The 18506-nt window shown below is 36.2% G+C and overlaps 1 protein-coding gene across 2 annotated transcripts in view; it reads right to left on the bottom strand.

The window, feature by feature from the left end:
• The window catches only part of LOC128016721 (cadherin-8-like), an 88085-nt gene that overhangs the window by 27379 nt on the left and 42200 nt on the right, over positions 1-18506 (bottom strand). For both annotated transcript variants that reach the window (XM_052601432.1, XM_052601433.1), the window contains exons 4-5: positions 3059-3178; positions 1067-1234 (exon numbers count right to left, since the gene is read on the bottom strand). In XM_052601432.1, the coding sequence (XP_052457392.1) occupies positions 1067-1234; positions 3059-3178 (288 nt within the window). The remainder of the gene's footprint in view (positions 1-1066; positions 1235-3058; positions 3179-18506) is intronic.

The raw sequence follows: 18506 nt of genomic DNA, 5'->3' as shown, positions 1-18506 counted from the left end.
AACGAAGTACACATGTGACGTCCCCAGGCTGGAATTCATTTAATCTATGGTGAAAGCCAATCTGGCTATCCACAGTGGAAAGTTGATGTGTTTTTCTCAGTGACCAGCACGGACCAGCTTTAGTAGGCATGATGAAGCAGATACCATCCTCTTTTGAAAGGTTAAACAAAGATGTTTCGTTTTCACAATGAAACAGAGCATCTCCACTACATGCCGGTGGCGGCGGCGGCAACAACAATACTACAGCGAGAATAAAAGTTCCGTCTTGTTTCTTTTTTTAAACATTTGGAGAGTGTCTTCCCACACAGTGATGTAGACGTGGATGCGTGGTTAAATGAGGTGTTTTAGGGGGGTGTGGACGGGTCTTAACTTTTATAAAGAATATCTATAGTGATTTGAGACTTTAGTCTTTGCAACTTTACAGATCTTCTTTATGCACCAAGAGCTTGTAACACTCCAAAGAGAAGGGGAAATTTGAAATTGCATCATATCACCCCTTTACTGAATACTTTGAAAGTATTTGTCATTGCTAGTTTATGTTAACTAGAGTTAAGTAATGTTAATAAGTGGAACCTTATTGTGATGTGTTACAAAATTTTTCAATAACAATTTAAATTGTCAATATTACCGTATTTTCCGGACTATAAGTCATACTTTTTTTCATAGTTTGGCTGGTCCTGCGACTTATAGTCAGGTGTAACTTATTTATAAAAATTCATTTGACATCAACCAAGAGAAATTAACCAAGATAAAACATTACCATCTACTGTCACCATAGGGCGCTCTATGTTGCTCAGTGTTCCTGTAGTCTACACTGAAGACACAGAGCGCCCTCTCACAGCTGTAGACGGTAATGTTTTTTTCTTGGTTCATGGTTCTAAATTAATGCGACTTATAGTCCAGTGCGACTTATAGTCCAAAAAAATACAGTATATATATATATATATTGATGCATCCTTGCCAAATAAAATTAATAATTTCTTAAAAAAATAATTCTTACTGACCCCAAACTTCTAAACTGTAGCATAAGTCCTTTCATATATTTAATAAAAAGGGACTCTCTTACCCTTTGTGAACTTTGGTGGGTTATCGTTGATATCTGTAAGAGTGACTGTCACAGTGGTGGTTCCTGACAAGCCGCCCATGTGACCTCCCATGTCTTTTGCTTGAATGACAACAAGATACTCTTCTCTCATTTCACGATCCATCCCTGCCAGAGCCACCCTAATGATTGCTATAACAATAACAATAAATACAGTAACTGACATATAATCCATTGATATTACAAATAAAATAATGCATTAAAAAAAAAAAAAAAAAAAAAAAAAAATTGATATTACATGGTCTATAGACAAACATGCCATTTAACATTCTGAGGTTTGCCATTTGCTAAATCTGTTAGTTATTTCCTTGTCCTTGATACCCTGACCGGCTTAGTGTGTGTGCCACCCATTCCCTGTACTTCTTTTATTTGGCACTGCAAATTAACTTTGCAAACTGAATTTTGCGAGCTTTATGATGTCATGGTGTGCAATAAGCTTAAATCCTGAGAAATCACCATCATCCTGATGAATTCACTTAGAACGGACAAAACATCTCAATAAATATGCAAGGATGGTGTCTTATTTTTTATTTTTATTTTTTACAATGATCTGAATGATTGTGAATCTTTATATACCTTTAATCTTATACAATCAATCAGGTTTTTGTGTATATACATATAAAAAAAAAAAATGCTAAGAAGCAACTACGTTAAAGAGATTGTCAAATAATAGAAGAAAAGAACTAAGAAAACAAAGGCATTCTACAGGAAGAAAGGTAAGTGTTTTGTAGGGCCAGCTCTGGTTCCATCACACATGAATAATTCACAGCGTGCATGCATACATTGTCTGCTAGACTTTTTTTATTTATTTATATTTTTTGCTGCACTTACATGTCTTTGTTTCTTGTTCTGTCATAGAGACAAACAGATCACAATTATTTCAGTAAACTAAGGAGGTGCATTTTTAGTGGTGAAGTGCTCTGATTGTCAATTGGAATACAGAAATGCAGGCCACCCTGAGTGCTGGATGCAGCTGTTTGTGCGCCGTATGAGGTGCAGCACTGAATCTGATTACTGCAATAATCATTCAGTTGTTACCCTGATTTATCATAATCTATTTAAATGAATTCCTGACAACACAAACATTCCTTTCCATAGGTATTTGGAGGATTACTTTCATTTATTTTATTTTATTTTATTTTGCAAGCCATTAACCAAGTGATAAATTGGTTCATGATGTTTACTTATTTATCAAGTTTGTCTCATTTCCTATGATGTGTTGGATGTGTCAAATTGTTTCTATTTTTTTTTTTTTTTTTTTTTTTTTTTACCTCTTATTTTTCATCAGCATTCATTAAAACATCTGGCTCACTTGATTAAGCCATCTGCACATTTTCAGTAATCACGAAAACCATGCACATGGCACCTCAATTTGGGCTTTCACACCTCTCGACCATTTGCATTATTAGACAAAGCTGACAGTGAGTGATTGAAATCCATGGGGTTATGAAGTGTACAAGTTGTTCTCATAAGAAAGTACTGCTGTTCATTTCCATCTCATTGCTTATTAATGTAATTTCACCATTATTTAATCATGTTGCTTACAGAAACACTGTTAACAAGTCAGCTGGAAATGCAATTAAAAAAAAGAAAAAAAAAAACTAAGTCAAAGTTTAAAAGTAAGCAGAATGCAGATGGAATTCAAAGATAGCCCTGTCATTTAAATCAGAAGCCAAAATTGCTTTATGTGCTATTACAAAACAAAACCAACATTTGTGTGTGTACTGTGTGTGATCTTGTTCTTTTGGTCTTGTTCTTATTTGGTCTTTGTGTACTATTTATTTCTTACCTCCAATAATGATGATCATAATAACAATGATTATAATAATATAACAACTAAAACTTGTCTTGGTACACAAAGAGACATTCTTACACCTATTTCTAAGCATGTAATATGGCTGTTGAATCATTTGAATGATTCATGGCCATCTACACATTGTGGATTGATTAACTCACCAGTGGTTTGGTCGATGGAGAAATAAGGTTGGCCTTCCAGAATGCTGTAGACCAGTCTGGCACTGTTTCCATACACCGGATCGTCTGCGTCAGTTGCAGTTACTCTTGTTACTGATGTACCTGTGGAGCAGAAGAGAAAACAATCATAAAACAAAAATGACTTGCAATGAACAAATAAATCTATTATTTCCATTTACCGCACCACTATGTCCACGTTCTGAACTTGACTGCTTTGAGAACAAATATTTCACTCTTATCAATGTTTCAATAATACCTCTGGTCATGGTGTAAAAATTTATCTGGAATAAACTCATAAAAGTGTATTTTGTTGTTCAGATGAGCACAAACGCTCGCACACGCTGAGAGACTTCCGCAATGAAAAAACATCACAGCTCCAGGCCTTAACAAGATCAAAACGAAGAAAAACAGACAAACAAACAATCCGTGCTGCTCTCCTAACCTCCTGTTCTGTAACCCATGGCTTGGATGAATTGAGAAGAAAGAGGACAAATAAGTAGCACAAAAAGAGAGAGACACACAAAAGAGAGTGAGAGTGGGAGAGAAACTGAGACGCTAATGCTAAACAGCTCACTGACAGTGCAGATGGTGTGGTAATTGTTTGTAAAGCATGTTCCACAGCACTCTGACAGCTTGGTAAGCGTCTGACCAGCAAGCGTGCTTGAGCTGCAGCTACAGGTATCTGGAGCTGTCAGAAACAGCATGAAAAACATTCACTGTGAGGGCTTCGGCTTGATTTAGGCCGAAGTGAAGGTGCATCCCTACATCTCCCTGAAGCAACACAAGTGAAGCCCTCATGACTCAACTCCATTGAGGAATATGAGGTACCACAACTGTTCTTGAGAGAAAGCAGCAAAAAAAAAAAAAAAAAAAAAAAAAAAAAAATTATATATATATAATTTTGATGATGATGATGACGATGATAATAATGCATGTATATATATATATATATATATATATATATATATATATATATACATGCATTATTATCATCGTCATCATCATCATCATCATCGTCATCATCATCATCATTATTATTATTATTATTATTATTATTATTATTATCAATCTACATAAATAAATAAATAAATAAATAAATAAACATGTAAAAACATGATTAAAAAGGAAGTAAACACTTTAATTTATGTGCATTGGGAATAACATTTTCTAAAAAAAAATGCTTGTTTTGCTTGTTTTACATACAATACACAATGAATATGACATGACTATGTCATAGCAACCCTGGATAAAGTGCAGCATAGTTAAATATCAAGTACTTAAAGATTGTCAATTCTTTCTGCATCCAATTTGCACAGAGCACACATGTTTTATGCAGGATACAATGCACACTTCATAAGAACAGAAAAACAGCTGGATTTGGAAGGTTTGTGAAAATGAAATGTTGACGCTATAAATCTTTTTTACTTTATTTATTTATTTTTTGCACTTTTCTGTTTAATAATGTAAAACTAATGAAGGCTGTTAATGGGATCCTGCCCCACTTCTGATGCTTATCAGTTAAACAGAAAAACAAACAAATAACAACAATAACAAAAAAGTAAATAATTAAAGTTAAACTATTGGCGCTCTAGTGGTTAATAAACAAAACTGCATGCATCTTGCAGATGAATGGATATTTCTATTTATGGAAATGACGAGTCATGTAGGTACTAAGCTATTCCGCAGTGGATTGTGTCCCAAAAAGTTTAAATATAAACGTAATATAAACACATATTATAGACATACCATACTGATTCAGGACAAGACCAAAAAAATAATAATAATTTAAAAGGTGGATTCGTGATGTGCTCAATCATCATATTATGTACATCAAAAAATAAATAAAAAATAATAATACAATAATAATAATAATAATAATAATAATAATAATAATAATAATAATCATATACTTATGCCACCGATACTGATAAAATAATAAATATTTTCATGTTATGGATGATAATAACTGAAATAAACACTCAAACTAAAATGACTACTTTTCATGCTACACATGGAAACTTCTGCCATTAGACAGAGATGTATGTGTGTCAGAAAGTTAGTGTCAGACACGTGAAGACCCACATTTTCCGAGGTGTCTGAGGTTTTCTCAATGACTGATGACTGTTCGTTTACGTCCTTGAGTGTGTACGCATGCGGATGATACGCGTGAAACATGACCAGGGAAATATGAGACATTCACCCCACAAGATATCTGTTACTTGACATGCACTACTTCCTGTCACAGCAGGATCTTGACATACTGTACTGTGTTATCAAACGCTTTAATTACATTAACAATGAATGTCAGTGTCTGTGTTCTCAGAATGCATGCATATGTAGGTGGCACAATAGTCTTCTTATCGCAGTCCCAAAAACTGCTAACAGTATATGATCTCTTTTCCTGTACAGCCCTGGGGAGGTACTCTATGGCTCCCTTTGCGTAAGGCAGCTGATTCATGTTTAGATAAAAGCAATCCCTTTATCTTCATCTAGGACTGGAATATTTCTCTTTATGTACTCAGTGTTTCCTCTAAAAGCTGCCTTAGAGGCAGAGAGATTAATGGAGACATTACTGTTGACTTGTGGAGCGCTGAAAGCTGCTTGATGCAGCAGTTGTCTCTTCCTCTTGCTACTTTGAACTGGACAGCTGTTAAAAAAACTCAAAGTAGGAACATCAAGCGCACCTTCCGAACAGGCACATACAGTCTTTAATCTGTTTTAGCACTGTAGAGCAGTAGGGGCAGCCCACATTCTGCTTTGTTGTGAATAGAAGGCCAGCTGTAAACAATATAATGGTATTTGGTAATGAATTTGTTCAGTTTGTAATGCCTATAAAAGGATGAATGCTGCATTAATAAGTTTATTGACTTCCTTTTCCAGGATAGAGCATTGGTGTTAACACAGGACAACTATGGGCCGATTTCCTAATCGGCAAAGTTGTCCTTACAGTATCTTCCTACCTCTAGCAGCAAAAATAAATAAAACTTATATAAATCAATAAAATGTTTATTTATTTATTTATTTTTTTCCACAGAATGCAGATGTGCAGCATATAGAATAAGGCCTACAAAGAGAAGACAACCATTCTGAAAAAAAACTAAGTGAAGTGAAGTGAAATTTGCCTCTCCTGCTATGATAAATCGAATGAAGGATTAGAGAATGCTTCCACTGGCTGAGCTCCAAATCAGAACATATTAGCCTGTCCTTGCAATGCATTGTACCACAAAATCCGACACTCATGGGGACAGGTTGGTGACACTCTTGGGTGGTGGACACTTGCTGAAACTTGTTTTAAAAACATTATATTCTATCTACTGGTGCCATACAAGATAAAAGTAATATATATATATATATATATATATATATATATATATATATATATATATATATATATATATATATATATATATATATATTAAGTAGTATGAAACTTTATAAGGGTCCTTGACAAACCTATAACGAGTTGTGATCGCATTGACCAAGTCGGAAATGATACCTTGCTTGCTAGATGCAATTCCGCTGCACATTAATCTAAATATTATGACATTTCTTCCATCACATTTGGGAAATCGAGGGTGCTTCATTGCTTTTCCAGCCATGGGAGTTGTTCGGGGATCTCAAACAGAACAACCATAAAAATCGTATTTGTGTCTTGTGAAATGTCAACCACATGCTTCAAACACTGCACCAGGGCATTGGGCGTAATGAAAAAATAAAAGGAAACTGCTCTTTGTACTTACTGCATACATGGATGCAGTGAAAGAAAATCAATACTAAACCTCCTTATGAACTGAGCTTTGCGTGGGTGGTGGATGAACACTTAAGAGTGGTATTGTCAGCTGTATCATGGCAGAGATTTGGGAGTCCAGGATTGTCTTTGTTAGATAGGTGTCCATGCACCACGGACTCAGAGACAAGCCACACTGCCTAGCTTGACTGGGATGTAATGTATATTCATGAATCCACTGAGGAATATGGGGGAAAGCATTACCCTGAGCAGGCTGCATGTCCCCGGGCCAGGCCACTTGCAAGCTGTTTACATCTCAGTGCTTTTGCTCCTATAGCCCTGGGCCATGCTGTGCTTCTCTGTGGTTGTGTCTGCGGTGGCATCATTATCCGCTGGCATGTCCACAGAAACTTGAACACGATCACACTCTGTGCCAGCAGTTACCGAATGGTGTGAATCAATTCGAAGTAGGAAATGATATTATACTTGTCAGGTCATTTCATTCTGTTGAGTGAATGTCTTCAAATGTCATGGTCTCTACATGAAATGGCTCAAAGCATGCATACAGTATAGCATTATCTGGGCTTTAGCAGTGACTGAATATTAAATGATTAGGAGTTTACTGCAACTAAATACGGATATACCAAGCACTACTGTAGCTGTGTTGCTAATGCTAACTTTGCTAAATAATATTAGATATTATTTAGATAGCATATACTGAGGAAATTATTCAAAACACTGAACAAGGGATAGTCTGTTGTTATTACCTTATCACCTTTTCACTTTTGTCATTTCGAACCAGTACAACTTACTTTTTTTTTTCTTTTTCTTTTTTATACCACAATATTTTGGAACAAGTTTTGGAACCAAACAACACTGAAGCCCATTGACTTTGATAGAATGGACAAACATGAGCACAGATAACTGATGATCTGAAACAACACAGCAAGAGCCACCAGTATAGGCTTTTGCCCTTATCTAGTTAGACAATAATAAATTGCCTGACCAATATGTAAAGCAGACAGTAATTTAGGGAGAGGTTTGTTTCAAATGTATTATGCCACAATAATAGACAAGCACATACACAAACTATTATTCAGAAAGCACTGGCAAAATTATATAAAAATAGATGTTCTGTATAGCCTACTCTGTCCATCACACAATACAGACTATTTAACAGTTGTAATTCAGAAAACAAAGCAGAATGTACAGGCTATGTTTGGATATCCAGTTAACTAAACAAAACCTGACACCCTGGCAGATTCAGTGATAACTTTATCCTCCAACACTCGTTGTAACCTAGTACCTGGTAAACATGATTTTGTTTCTAGGCGGAAATAAACAACAGACACCTGTTTGTCCTTACTCCAGAAAATTCAGCCAATCAGATAAGAGCTTGCCAGATTTGTGAGCATCATACAGTCAGGGAATGACTGTTGGAGGTCCAGAGGCGTGCTGTCTGAGACTGATACTATCAGTACAGGAACTGCATGTAATGAAGCTGGCAAGAGCCCATGTTGGTCTTTAGAGGTTTCTTGTCTTTGACTTGAGTTCTTAGAATGCAGTCACACACCAACATAGGGACCTCTGGCCAATATCTATCTGATCAATAAACACAGAGTCCTCATAGTCCCTTAAAATTTTAAATGGCATATTTTTCATGCCATGCTTTTCCCATATCCACAGAAACTCTTCACAGTTTCTATCATTTCAAAGTAATGTCAGGCAACGAGATCTGGGATAATAAGTGGTTCTATGGCTTAAATGGGCTTGTTTTGGATGTGCAGCTGAGCTAGGCAGGAGTCGAGGCAAGAAAAATCGGTATCCCATCATGGTACCACTCAGCTACCTGCTGAAAGCTATTTTCTCATGTCATCTGCTGAATCCATGGCATCTGGAATAGCAACGCAATTGTAACTTTCAGAGCAAAAATGGCTTCAGAATTGTCTGGTGTCATTGTCATTCTAAAAAAATATAGTCAAAGGCATAATGTTACTAAGCAACAAATAATATGCAATAACATTGTTGATTTCACTTGCAAATAAATAACAACATGACTGTTATTACTGGTTTCTTTTAATTTTTCATTTTAATGGCCCCCCTACCAGTACAACCATCTGTAGAACATGGGGCACTAGTGTTAGTTTGGAGCACTGTTAATTACCATTCAATTATTCTGATTTTAAAATACCATTGTAAAAGCACATAATTCTGGGAAAAGGTTATAAAGAACCAAAGAGTCAGTTTGACCAGAAATTGAATGTCAAGTTGACCCTCCTGATTGAAATGCATTGGTCAGACATGTCTTACCAGCCTTGAAGGCTCTCATCAAAGAGCCATCATTCTCTTTAAATTGCGGCTTAAACCAACCTGCAGGGATAATAGGCCGGCTTAGAACAGTGAATCACCGAAGGGGAGGCCAGTCAAAATGTCCACTAGAGTCCGTTGAAACATGCTGGAATGAGGCCAAATTACACTCATAACAGCAATGCTCGTCTTGTTGTCGATACAGGTCGACGTTTACGACAAATGCTAAAAGCTATCAGCAGGAGAAGGATATCAAGGTGTGTGCTCCCCCACCTGTCATATGGAAGGGTGCAATTTTTCGGCCGCCACCCATTCCTGCATGATTTACTGCTTGAAGTATAATTGAAAAAGGTGTTTCCTCTTAGTTGTTTATCAAGGGACATGGATGTTGCTGAGAGGCTTAGTGAGAGAGACTTTAAATAATAAAACAGTCTCATCTAGCACTGCGTCCACCTGATCTGTCCTCATACCGGCTGTTTATTCACATTCACTCTCAAAACACTGGATTTTGTGAAGGTGAAATACTGCATACTGTGTATCATATGGCAGCAAAGTGAATGACCATTTGCTTAAATGGCCAGAGAGGAAGACATGAGAGACTCTCCTTTGGCTGTCAATGTTTTGATATCTGCTCCCACAAGGAAAAGTGGCCTAAGGCTGATGTAGTATAAGTGACCATCGCTTTGGTGTCACAATTAATAGCCTCTGATGAGACAGCAAGACAACCAACACTTAACACAACATGCTACCAGCCTGGGGTGAGTTAATGTGACAGCAGGGCGGCAAGGGTTGTAAAGTATATGTTTGTGAAAGGCATTTGAGGCAGAGAAAAAAAAAAAAAAAGCACTTGTGTAACATGGATGCTTGAGTGGCGTCCTTGACGAGCTGTTTACAAGAACCGCAGGAACAACACAATTAAGAGTGTCCTTTGCTTGCTGCTGATGGCTTTGACATATGCCGCCATTTTTGAAGTGGCATGTCATTGATTCATTTTAATTAGTTCTTAGGAAATGTGTGCAGGATTTGTGGATGATGCTGTCAAGTAAATTCTAGACAAACTGCTACACTTCACATACTTAACTGTCCCTAACTAACTGAAACAAGAGTTATATGTTATATATACAAAAGCTATATGTTACACTGAAAGGAACAATAAGTCAAGAGGACAATGTGAGGGTGTATCTTTTCTTTCATGATCCATGCACTGTTAGTAATAAACAAGTTCAAGTTTTTATTCAAAAAAATAAAATAAAAAAATAAAAAGTTTGACTAGTCGCAATGGAAATGTATAACAAGTGAAAGGTGGGGTATTTCAGAACAGTGGCATCAATCAAACATTTGTCAATCCACGAAATATCACCACAAAAGATCTGCCTGCTCTCTTCTGTTTTATTCTGACTGTGTTTCAAAAAGTAAATGACAGAAAGGAAACCATAAAATTCACATTCTAAAAAGTGAATACACTTCAATTTTTTTTTTCTAATAAATACTGTATATGTCTTTGTATACCTTGACCACATTTATGATATTGCTGCACTATGCAGCAATACTTTTATTCAGCAAGAATGCATTAAACTGATCAAAGTGACAGTAAATACATTATTATTATTATTATTATTTATTTTTTTTTTTTTTACTATCAGCATATTATATTGATATTATATGATTTCTGAAGGATCATGTGACACTGAAATAATGGCTGCTGAAAATTCAGCTTTACATTAGAGGAATAAATTACATTTTTAAATATATTAAAACAGAAAACACATTTTAAATGTCTTATTTTAAATGTCTTATCCTTTTTTCAATTAATTTATTTACTTAGTTTTTTGGAAAGTGAAAATACCATAAGCCATGCCATAAATGTGGTCAAAGGGAATATTTCTGTCCTTCCAGTAGGCTTGGCGTACTGGGTGTATTCCAGCTCCATTTTTGGCTGTGTCTGGAGTGAGATAAGTATTGAAGCACTCAGGAGAATAAATGACACATTGAAGTGATTGTGATCATCACATAGCATGCCAGCCAAGTCTGCTCCCCCTCATCAGAAAAAGTGGGAAGAAGAGGAAATGGTAGGCGATAAACGGCTGCACTGAACAGGTGGAAGTTTGTACGTGTCTTTGTCTGGTGTGAAGTTGAGGAATGAGCTAACGCTGTGCATGACTTCCTGTAAGCATGATGGGACCATCAAAGTTGACATATAACTATCACTGTGCACACAGAACAGTGAGGATGCAATGCAATGATGCAATGATGGCTTCAGCTACACCATGACTGGAAGTACGAGCCAAAAGGGGATCAGACAAACCAGACCTATCGCCTCAGACAAAATAGACTGGGCGAGAAGGGTTAACGCATTTGCTGAGAGCTTCTGAAAGGTAAGACCAAACCCAGCAAACGTGACTGGTGAGAAAATGTCTCAGTCAGCCATAGGAAGCGCTCCTAGTGCCTTCTGACAAGCAATCCATCAAAAGGAACACGCATACTCTCATACACACCAGTATACACACCTGCACACGCATATACCTAGAGGGATTTGTTGAAATAAAAGAAAGGAAAAGCAGAAAGAAAATAAATGGGGTTTCTTAAGTATCTGATCAAGTGTGGCATTTAAAAAAAAAAGGTTTCTCTACATCATAGCTGCTTTTAATTAGCCAGACAACCTGATGTGACACCGCTGCTCTTGTTAGAGCCAAACATAAGTGATGTCAAAGATTGTGATAGACCCATAAAAATCTGAATTATTTAACGAAACCAAATGATTCAGCTGGTTAAACCACCAAAACTTGTTTGTAAATGTTCGAATGAAACTATTTGGGACAGTAGGGGGGAGATGATAGCACTTCTCATACATGGAGGAGATGTTCACTGGAGCAGAGGCCTGCTTTAATAGGCCGGTCCCCTGTGAGAAACACGAAGACTCCTTGCATCAGAGATTTACTGTTTGATCTCTCCATCTTATCTGTTTCTTTTCAAATGACCTTGCAGTGCAGACTTTTATGCCCAGCCTTTTATTTTGAGCCACGATTGGACGCTCGCCTAAGCTTAGATCTGCACAGTGTGATGGATGTGTTTCCCTAACATTTATGCCCCCGCCCCAATCACCATGCAAGCCCCCCCACCCTGCAAGAAGACCTTTCATGAAGTCCTTTCCTCAAATGCCTTTTTTCTGCACACATCATCCCGGTTATCCCAAGCAACACAAAGGTGTTTGGGCGTTTGGTGTCCTTTCGCTTGAAAACCATATACTGTATGTAACAGCACTACGAGAGGGCTTGATCACATGCTTCTCCATGGTTATGCAATTACTCTGAATACTGCTGCTCATTAGAATATAGACTAATAAAAGCACTATTAAGAGCAAATAAAAATACATTGCCCACAGGATGCAATCAGCGCTTTTAATTTGGGAGGGCAACGCTGAATGCCTATGGGAAGTGCATGCTGCTGCTAGGCTGCTGTCTAATAATGTGAATAGAGACAGAAACAGACAGAGGATACAGTGGGTTCATTGTGGTACTAGGAATATGATGGAAATTAAGAGTAAAACACAGAGAAAAGTAGAAATAAAAGCACAATGAAATGAGGTCCTAGGGTGAGGAGTTAAAGAGAAAGCCTTGACGCAACATTAAATATCCACACTGTGTCTCTTGCATAATTAATAGATGAAGGAGATTTTGAACAGAGGGCCGTCTGTGAGAAAGCGGCCAGGCATCATATCAGATATAAATAAGCAGTGCCAAAGGCAAGAGTGTAGATTAGAACACTCAAGCATTCACCGAAATCTCAGCTGTCCTCTACTGAATGCTGCTCGTGTTATATCGAATTAAATAATGAATATGTATAATATTATAATATAACACAGATAATCTAAATAATACATGATTCATTATAACATTAGCCTGCATTTACACTGCATGTCTTAATGCATAGTTCTGATCTTTTGACCATATCTGATTTTTTTTGTCCCATCTGTTTACATTCAACTTATACACGACTGGTATCCGATATATGTGTTTACATATTTTCTGCCCAAAACTCACTGAATGTATAAATGACGGAAAATGACGATAACCACTATGGAGGAAGTCGTGGCCTAGTGGTTAGTGAGTTTGACTCCTAACACTTAGGTTGTAGGTTTAAGTCTCAGACTGGCAATACAATGACTGAGGTTCCCTTGAGCAAGGCACTGAACCCCCAACTGCTCCCTGGGTACTGCAGCATACATTGTTTCCCCCTGCTCTGGGTGTTTGCTTATGGTGTGTGTGTGATGTCGAATATATATCTGGTTTAAAACCACATTTGGAAATGGCTCAGACTGGATGCAAGAAAATCAAATCTCGTGTGGATTTTTGTGTTTACATGCGTGCATCAAATTCAAAGTGTAGAAACAATCACTCAGAAATTGATAGTAAATTTCAAAATGTATTACAAAAAACATCAGGTAACACAACAGTCTTCAACTGGGGGTCGCAGTTACACTGCAGGGCATCCGCCAGTTCACGAGTTCATGCTTACATATAATTAGCTTAGGTATGGTATGCATATTTGGCGTGCTTCCCCATCTAATTATAAAGTGAACTCGAAGTGAGGCGATGGGGTGGAGAAGGGATGCTGATTAACCGTCAATGGCTAGAGGTAAGTCAGCAATATTTATACTGTGGGATTTATTACTAGATTGTTGTCCACCTGTGTTGATTAGGCTATCAGACACTTTCCTCCAGAACCTTGTTAACGAGAACATCATTTAATGTTTACAGCAACTAAAACATGGGTAAAAAACATCAAAGTAAATTTTAAATATAAGCATCTTGAAACAAAAGCAAGATCACCTTCAGTTGATGATTTCAGGGGTAACCAAACACAGTCCTGGAGGTCCCACAGAGTTTAGCTCCAACCCTAATTAAACACACCTGAATCACCTAATTAAGGTCTTACTAGACTAAGGCCTACTAGAAACTTCCAGGTGGCGAGCGTGATTTCACCAAGTACAACATGTTCCTGGATCAACATCCTTGTTGATCCTGGAACAACATTCCAATCAACCAATCAGAATTGAGATATAACTTTTCAGCCAATCAGACATGTTTGTTGATCTCTTGAAAACAATAGCCAATGAAAGGTGTTTAAGTTAGAATCCACTCACTGTTCACAACACCGGAGATTTTGTTTAGCGATGAGTTGTGCTCACTCTTGTGAATCCTCTCTCATTAAAAACAATGACACAATGTAAGTAAGAGATTCATTATGCAGTGCAGACAAATTAATAGATTTTAATGGAATGTTGTGAGATCGCAGACTGAAATGAGTGACAGCTTTTTAGTGATTTGAAAGTCAGCAATCTGTCGCACCTCCGAGACCATAAAAAAATAAAAAAAATAAAAAAATAAGATGGTCTATCACTCAGCTCACGTTTAAGATGAGGCAGATAGGTCTGAGTGATGTGAGGTTAGCTTCACCTCCATGCTTTCCCTTATCATGAGAGACAGATAATGTCAGTGTCCACCTCAGTGCTGATTACCCTGTCATATGGCATCAGTGTCACTCTTTAAGCCAACACAATACCCCCCTGGGCCCATTAGCGCTGGCCTGGGCTATTTATGGGCTCTCCTCATCACCCAACTGCAAAAACACTCTCTCCTGTCTCTTTCATCGCTTGTTGTCTATTTCCATCCCTGTCGTCCTATGTGAAAGGAATAACTATTAGAAAAAAAAAATATATATATTGTCTATTCTATTCATGTCTATTCATATATTTTGAGCTCCAACATGATCATTGAATTTGATTTTATGCCGAACAAGATGCATGGCATCATTTCCTGTGCATGTGTGTTTATTTATTTATTTATTTTTTCTGTGTCCTCAGCTCACATATATATTCAGAGTTAACAGACTAAAACCAATGCCGTATTCCTGTACTAGAGAGAAGTGCAAACATTCCTTGATTGACAGACAGTTAAATGCTATGAGCTGAATTCATTTTAACCTTGGAAACAAAAAGTGTGCCATTTTTTTCTGAAGGTTAAAATATTATTACAAGTATAAACTGTAAATGCTGTATATCAAAGTAAAAGCTCTAGTAAAATAAGGTATGTATCCTTAAAAGGAAACAAATAAATAATAATAAAGAATTAGTAATTCAAAAGGAAGGTTGATGGAAATGTATTAAACTGTCTATTGCATTTTCATCTCTTTTCATGAGCAATTGAACATGATTACAGTAGGATAAGAGACAGAGTCAGTGGAGTGGAGTAGGGTCATTTTGTAAGCTCTTTCTTGGTGATTCACGTTTTATGGCACTGATGTCCATGGAGCAAAAGAGGTGGTTTCAAAGAAATCCTGCTGAAACCAGTACTACAGTAGTACATTCACAGCAAGAATTGCTTACATATTATTCACTAAGGCCATTTCAAATGAAAGTTCCTGTGTCCTTACATATATATTTTGAGGTAACAGACTAAAACCAATGCAGTATTCCTGTACTAGAGAGAAGTGCAAGCATTCCTTCATTGACAGACAGTTAAATGCTATTAGCTGAATTAATTTTAACCTTGGAAACAAAAAGTGTGCCATTTTTGTCTGAAGGTTAAAATAGTATTACAAGTATAAACTGTAAATGCTGTATATCAAAGTAAAAGCTCTAGTAAAATAAGGTATGCTTAAAAGGAAACAAATAAATAATAATAAAGAATGAGTAATTCAAAAGGAGAGTTGATGGAAATGTATTAAACTGTCTATTGCATTTTCATCTCTTTTCATGAGCAATTGAACATGATTACAGTAGGATAAGAGACAGAGTCAGTGGAGTGGAGTAGGGTCATTTTGTAAGCTCTTTCTTGGTGATTCACGTTTTATGGCACTGATGTCCATGGCGCAAAAGAGGTGGTTTCAAAGAAATCCTGCTGAAACCAGTACTACAGTAGTAAATTCACAGCAATAATTGCTTACATCTTATTCACTAAGGCCATTTCAACTGATAATTCATTTCACTCCCACCTGTTGCAAAACCTCTGTGGATATAAATGTCATTAATATAAAATCTAAAAGTGGAGAGAGACAGTCAGGCTTTACATGCAAAAAGAAGTCCAGCTCGTCCATGCTTTGTTTCTCAACATACTACAAAATAAGAGAAAAAGAAAAAGAGATGGTTTCACAGACAAATAATTATGATAACAGAATATATTTACAACACACGCACACACACACACACACACACACACACTCACACACATCATCATCATCATCATCATATTTGTAACGATAAAGCTATTTCTTCCTGATTGATTTGACCAAGACCCAGGGGTGTTGAGTCCATATAAGCTGTGAATGCTCAGCATATTCAAGCCATTTGAGTGAATGAGTTCAGGGACTGGCTAATAAATATTAGCATTATTATAAATGCCCTAGTCAAGCGTCTCTAACAAATTAGATAGCATAACTTGTTAAAGAAGTCATCGGATGCCACTGGTGAAACCTAATGTAGTGAAGTTAATTTGGTAATATTGAAGGCATAGTCACAGTCTGACCTCATGGAAATACACATAGAGTTTCAAAGTAGAAGCAGTACACATTTCTGCAGACTACTAACCCCCAATCCAATCTTTTTTTAAGTTAGCTGGATATAGTTTGGCTGCAGTGGGTTAACTCCCTGACCCTCAATCCTAGCTAAGGCCAAAGGCAAACCTCAGCGTGGAGTCTGACCAGCAGATGTGCTTTCGCAGTGGCCCAGCTGCACACCACGTTAAAGGCCCAGCACCCCCTACTTCCTCCTTTATCTGCCAGCGCCACACACCAGATGACATGCTATATAACCGTAAACCCTTGGAATCTACCAGATAAATATGCACCATGTTTCAACCACTAATGAGGATGTGAAAAGTCTTTCTAGACTATGGCTGTGATAATTTCATGTGAAAGCAGTGTCTAATGTTAAGATCTGATACTGATTGTAAAGCATGTACTGTGTAATTAGATTGCAACTCGAGCTGCCCTAAATTGTAAAAAAAAAACAAAAAAAAAAAAAAAAAAAAAAAGTTACAGTTACAGTAAAAACCTGTTAACTGGTTAAAAGTAAGTTTCTATGCTATATAAGGCGAATAACTGTAATTACATGTAATGTAATTTTGCAGTAAAATACTGCTAAAATTTCAGTTTTTGGAAGTGAAAAAGAAAAAGTAATTGTAAAATTTACAGTTAAAAACTGTAAATTGACACTCCCAGAATCCCCTTCATGACACATCATATTTTATGTTTTTCCGTTGAAATAAATATGTTTCTTCTAAGTTTTCCCTTATCAGTGTACAGTAGTATTTTATCTTACATCTAATGTTGTATCACGTGTGTTACCATGATGGTGTTTAGTGTATATTTAGTATATTTAGTATATGTTTTTGTTATTTAGTACATGTTTTGGTGTTTGTCAGCATTACAGTGGTTCAAAACAGATATTAATACTTCAGTATACTGGTTTATTAACATTACATCACTTAATGAAATATTTTTTTTCTTTTTGTTTTGTTTTAATAAGCTTAAAATATTTCTACTATATTTTTAACAATGAAGTTCTGGCAACCACAGCTGCTGGTAATTTACTTTAAATGTCACATTTATTTTTTTACAGTGTACACTGTTGGAGAGAATCTACCAAAAGTGGATTACTTTATCTGTAGAATGTTTAAACTGTCAAATCAGGGCAAACTTGGATGCAGTTTTAATAAAATAAGCCTGACAGCAATTTCTGATAGCAAACATTTTCATGCAGAATATGTGTGTTCAACAGCATGTAAGCACACTCTTTACGACCACTTTACTTCAAAGCTCCATACTACTATTGCTAGAGCTATAATTCTTGGAAATATTTTAGCATATCTAGAAACTTTTGAGCCAGACATAATATCTGCTTGCTGCCAGGTTAGCAGCTGAGGACGTCTGCTCTGAAAGGCAATAATTTGACAGATGCAGTGTGAACATAATTCAAAATGTATACTGTATGTTTAAATAATGAGCTATACCCGTTAAAATCTGTACATATAATGGAAGTCAATAAGGCAAATATTTTTTTCATTATAAACTTCACATTTCTGCATTTATGTCTTATAATAATAACAACAACAACAATAACAATAATAATAATAATAATAATAATAATAATAATAATAATAATAATAATAATAATAATAATAAAAATAATAATAATAATAATAATAATAATAATAATAATAATAATAATAATAATAAAATACGTCCATGGTAAGTTCCTCACTGTAAACTTATTAAATTAATTAAACATTAAATATTTTCCTAAAACCACTTCTAAACAGTAGTGTACTTTGGTTGATGATATTTCTTATCACTATTACTATTACTATTATTTTGACTCTAAGATAAATGTAAAATAGA

Source organism: Carassius gibelio, chromosome A7, assembly GCF_023724105.1.
Source record: "Carassius gibelio isolate Cgi1373 ecotype wild population from Czech Republic chromosome A7, carGib1.2-hapl.c, whole genome shotgun sequence".
In the NCBI taxonomy this organism is placed as follows: Eukaryota; Metazoa; Chordata; class Actinopteri; order Cypriniformes; family Cyprinidae; genus Carassius; species Carassius gibelio.
This window is presented reverse-complemented; position numbering and strand designations above follow the sequence as displayed.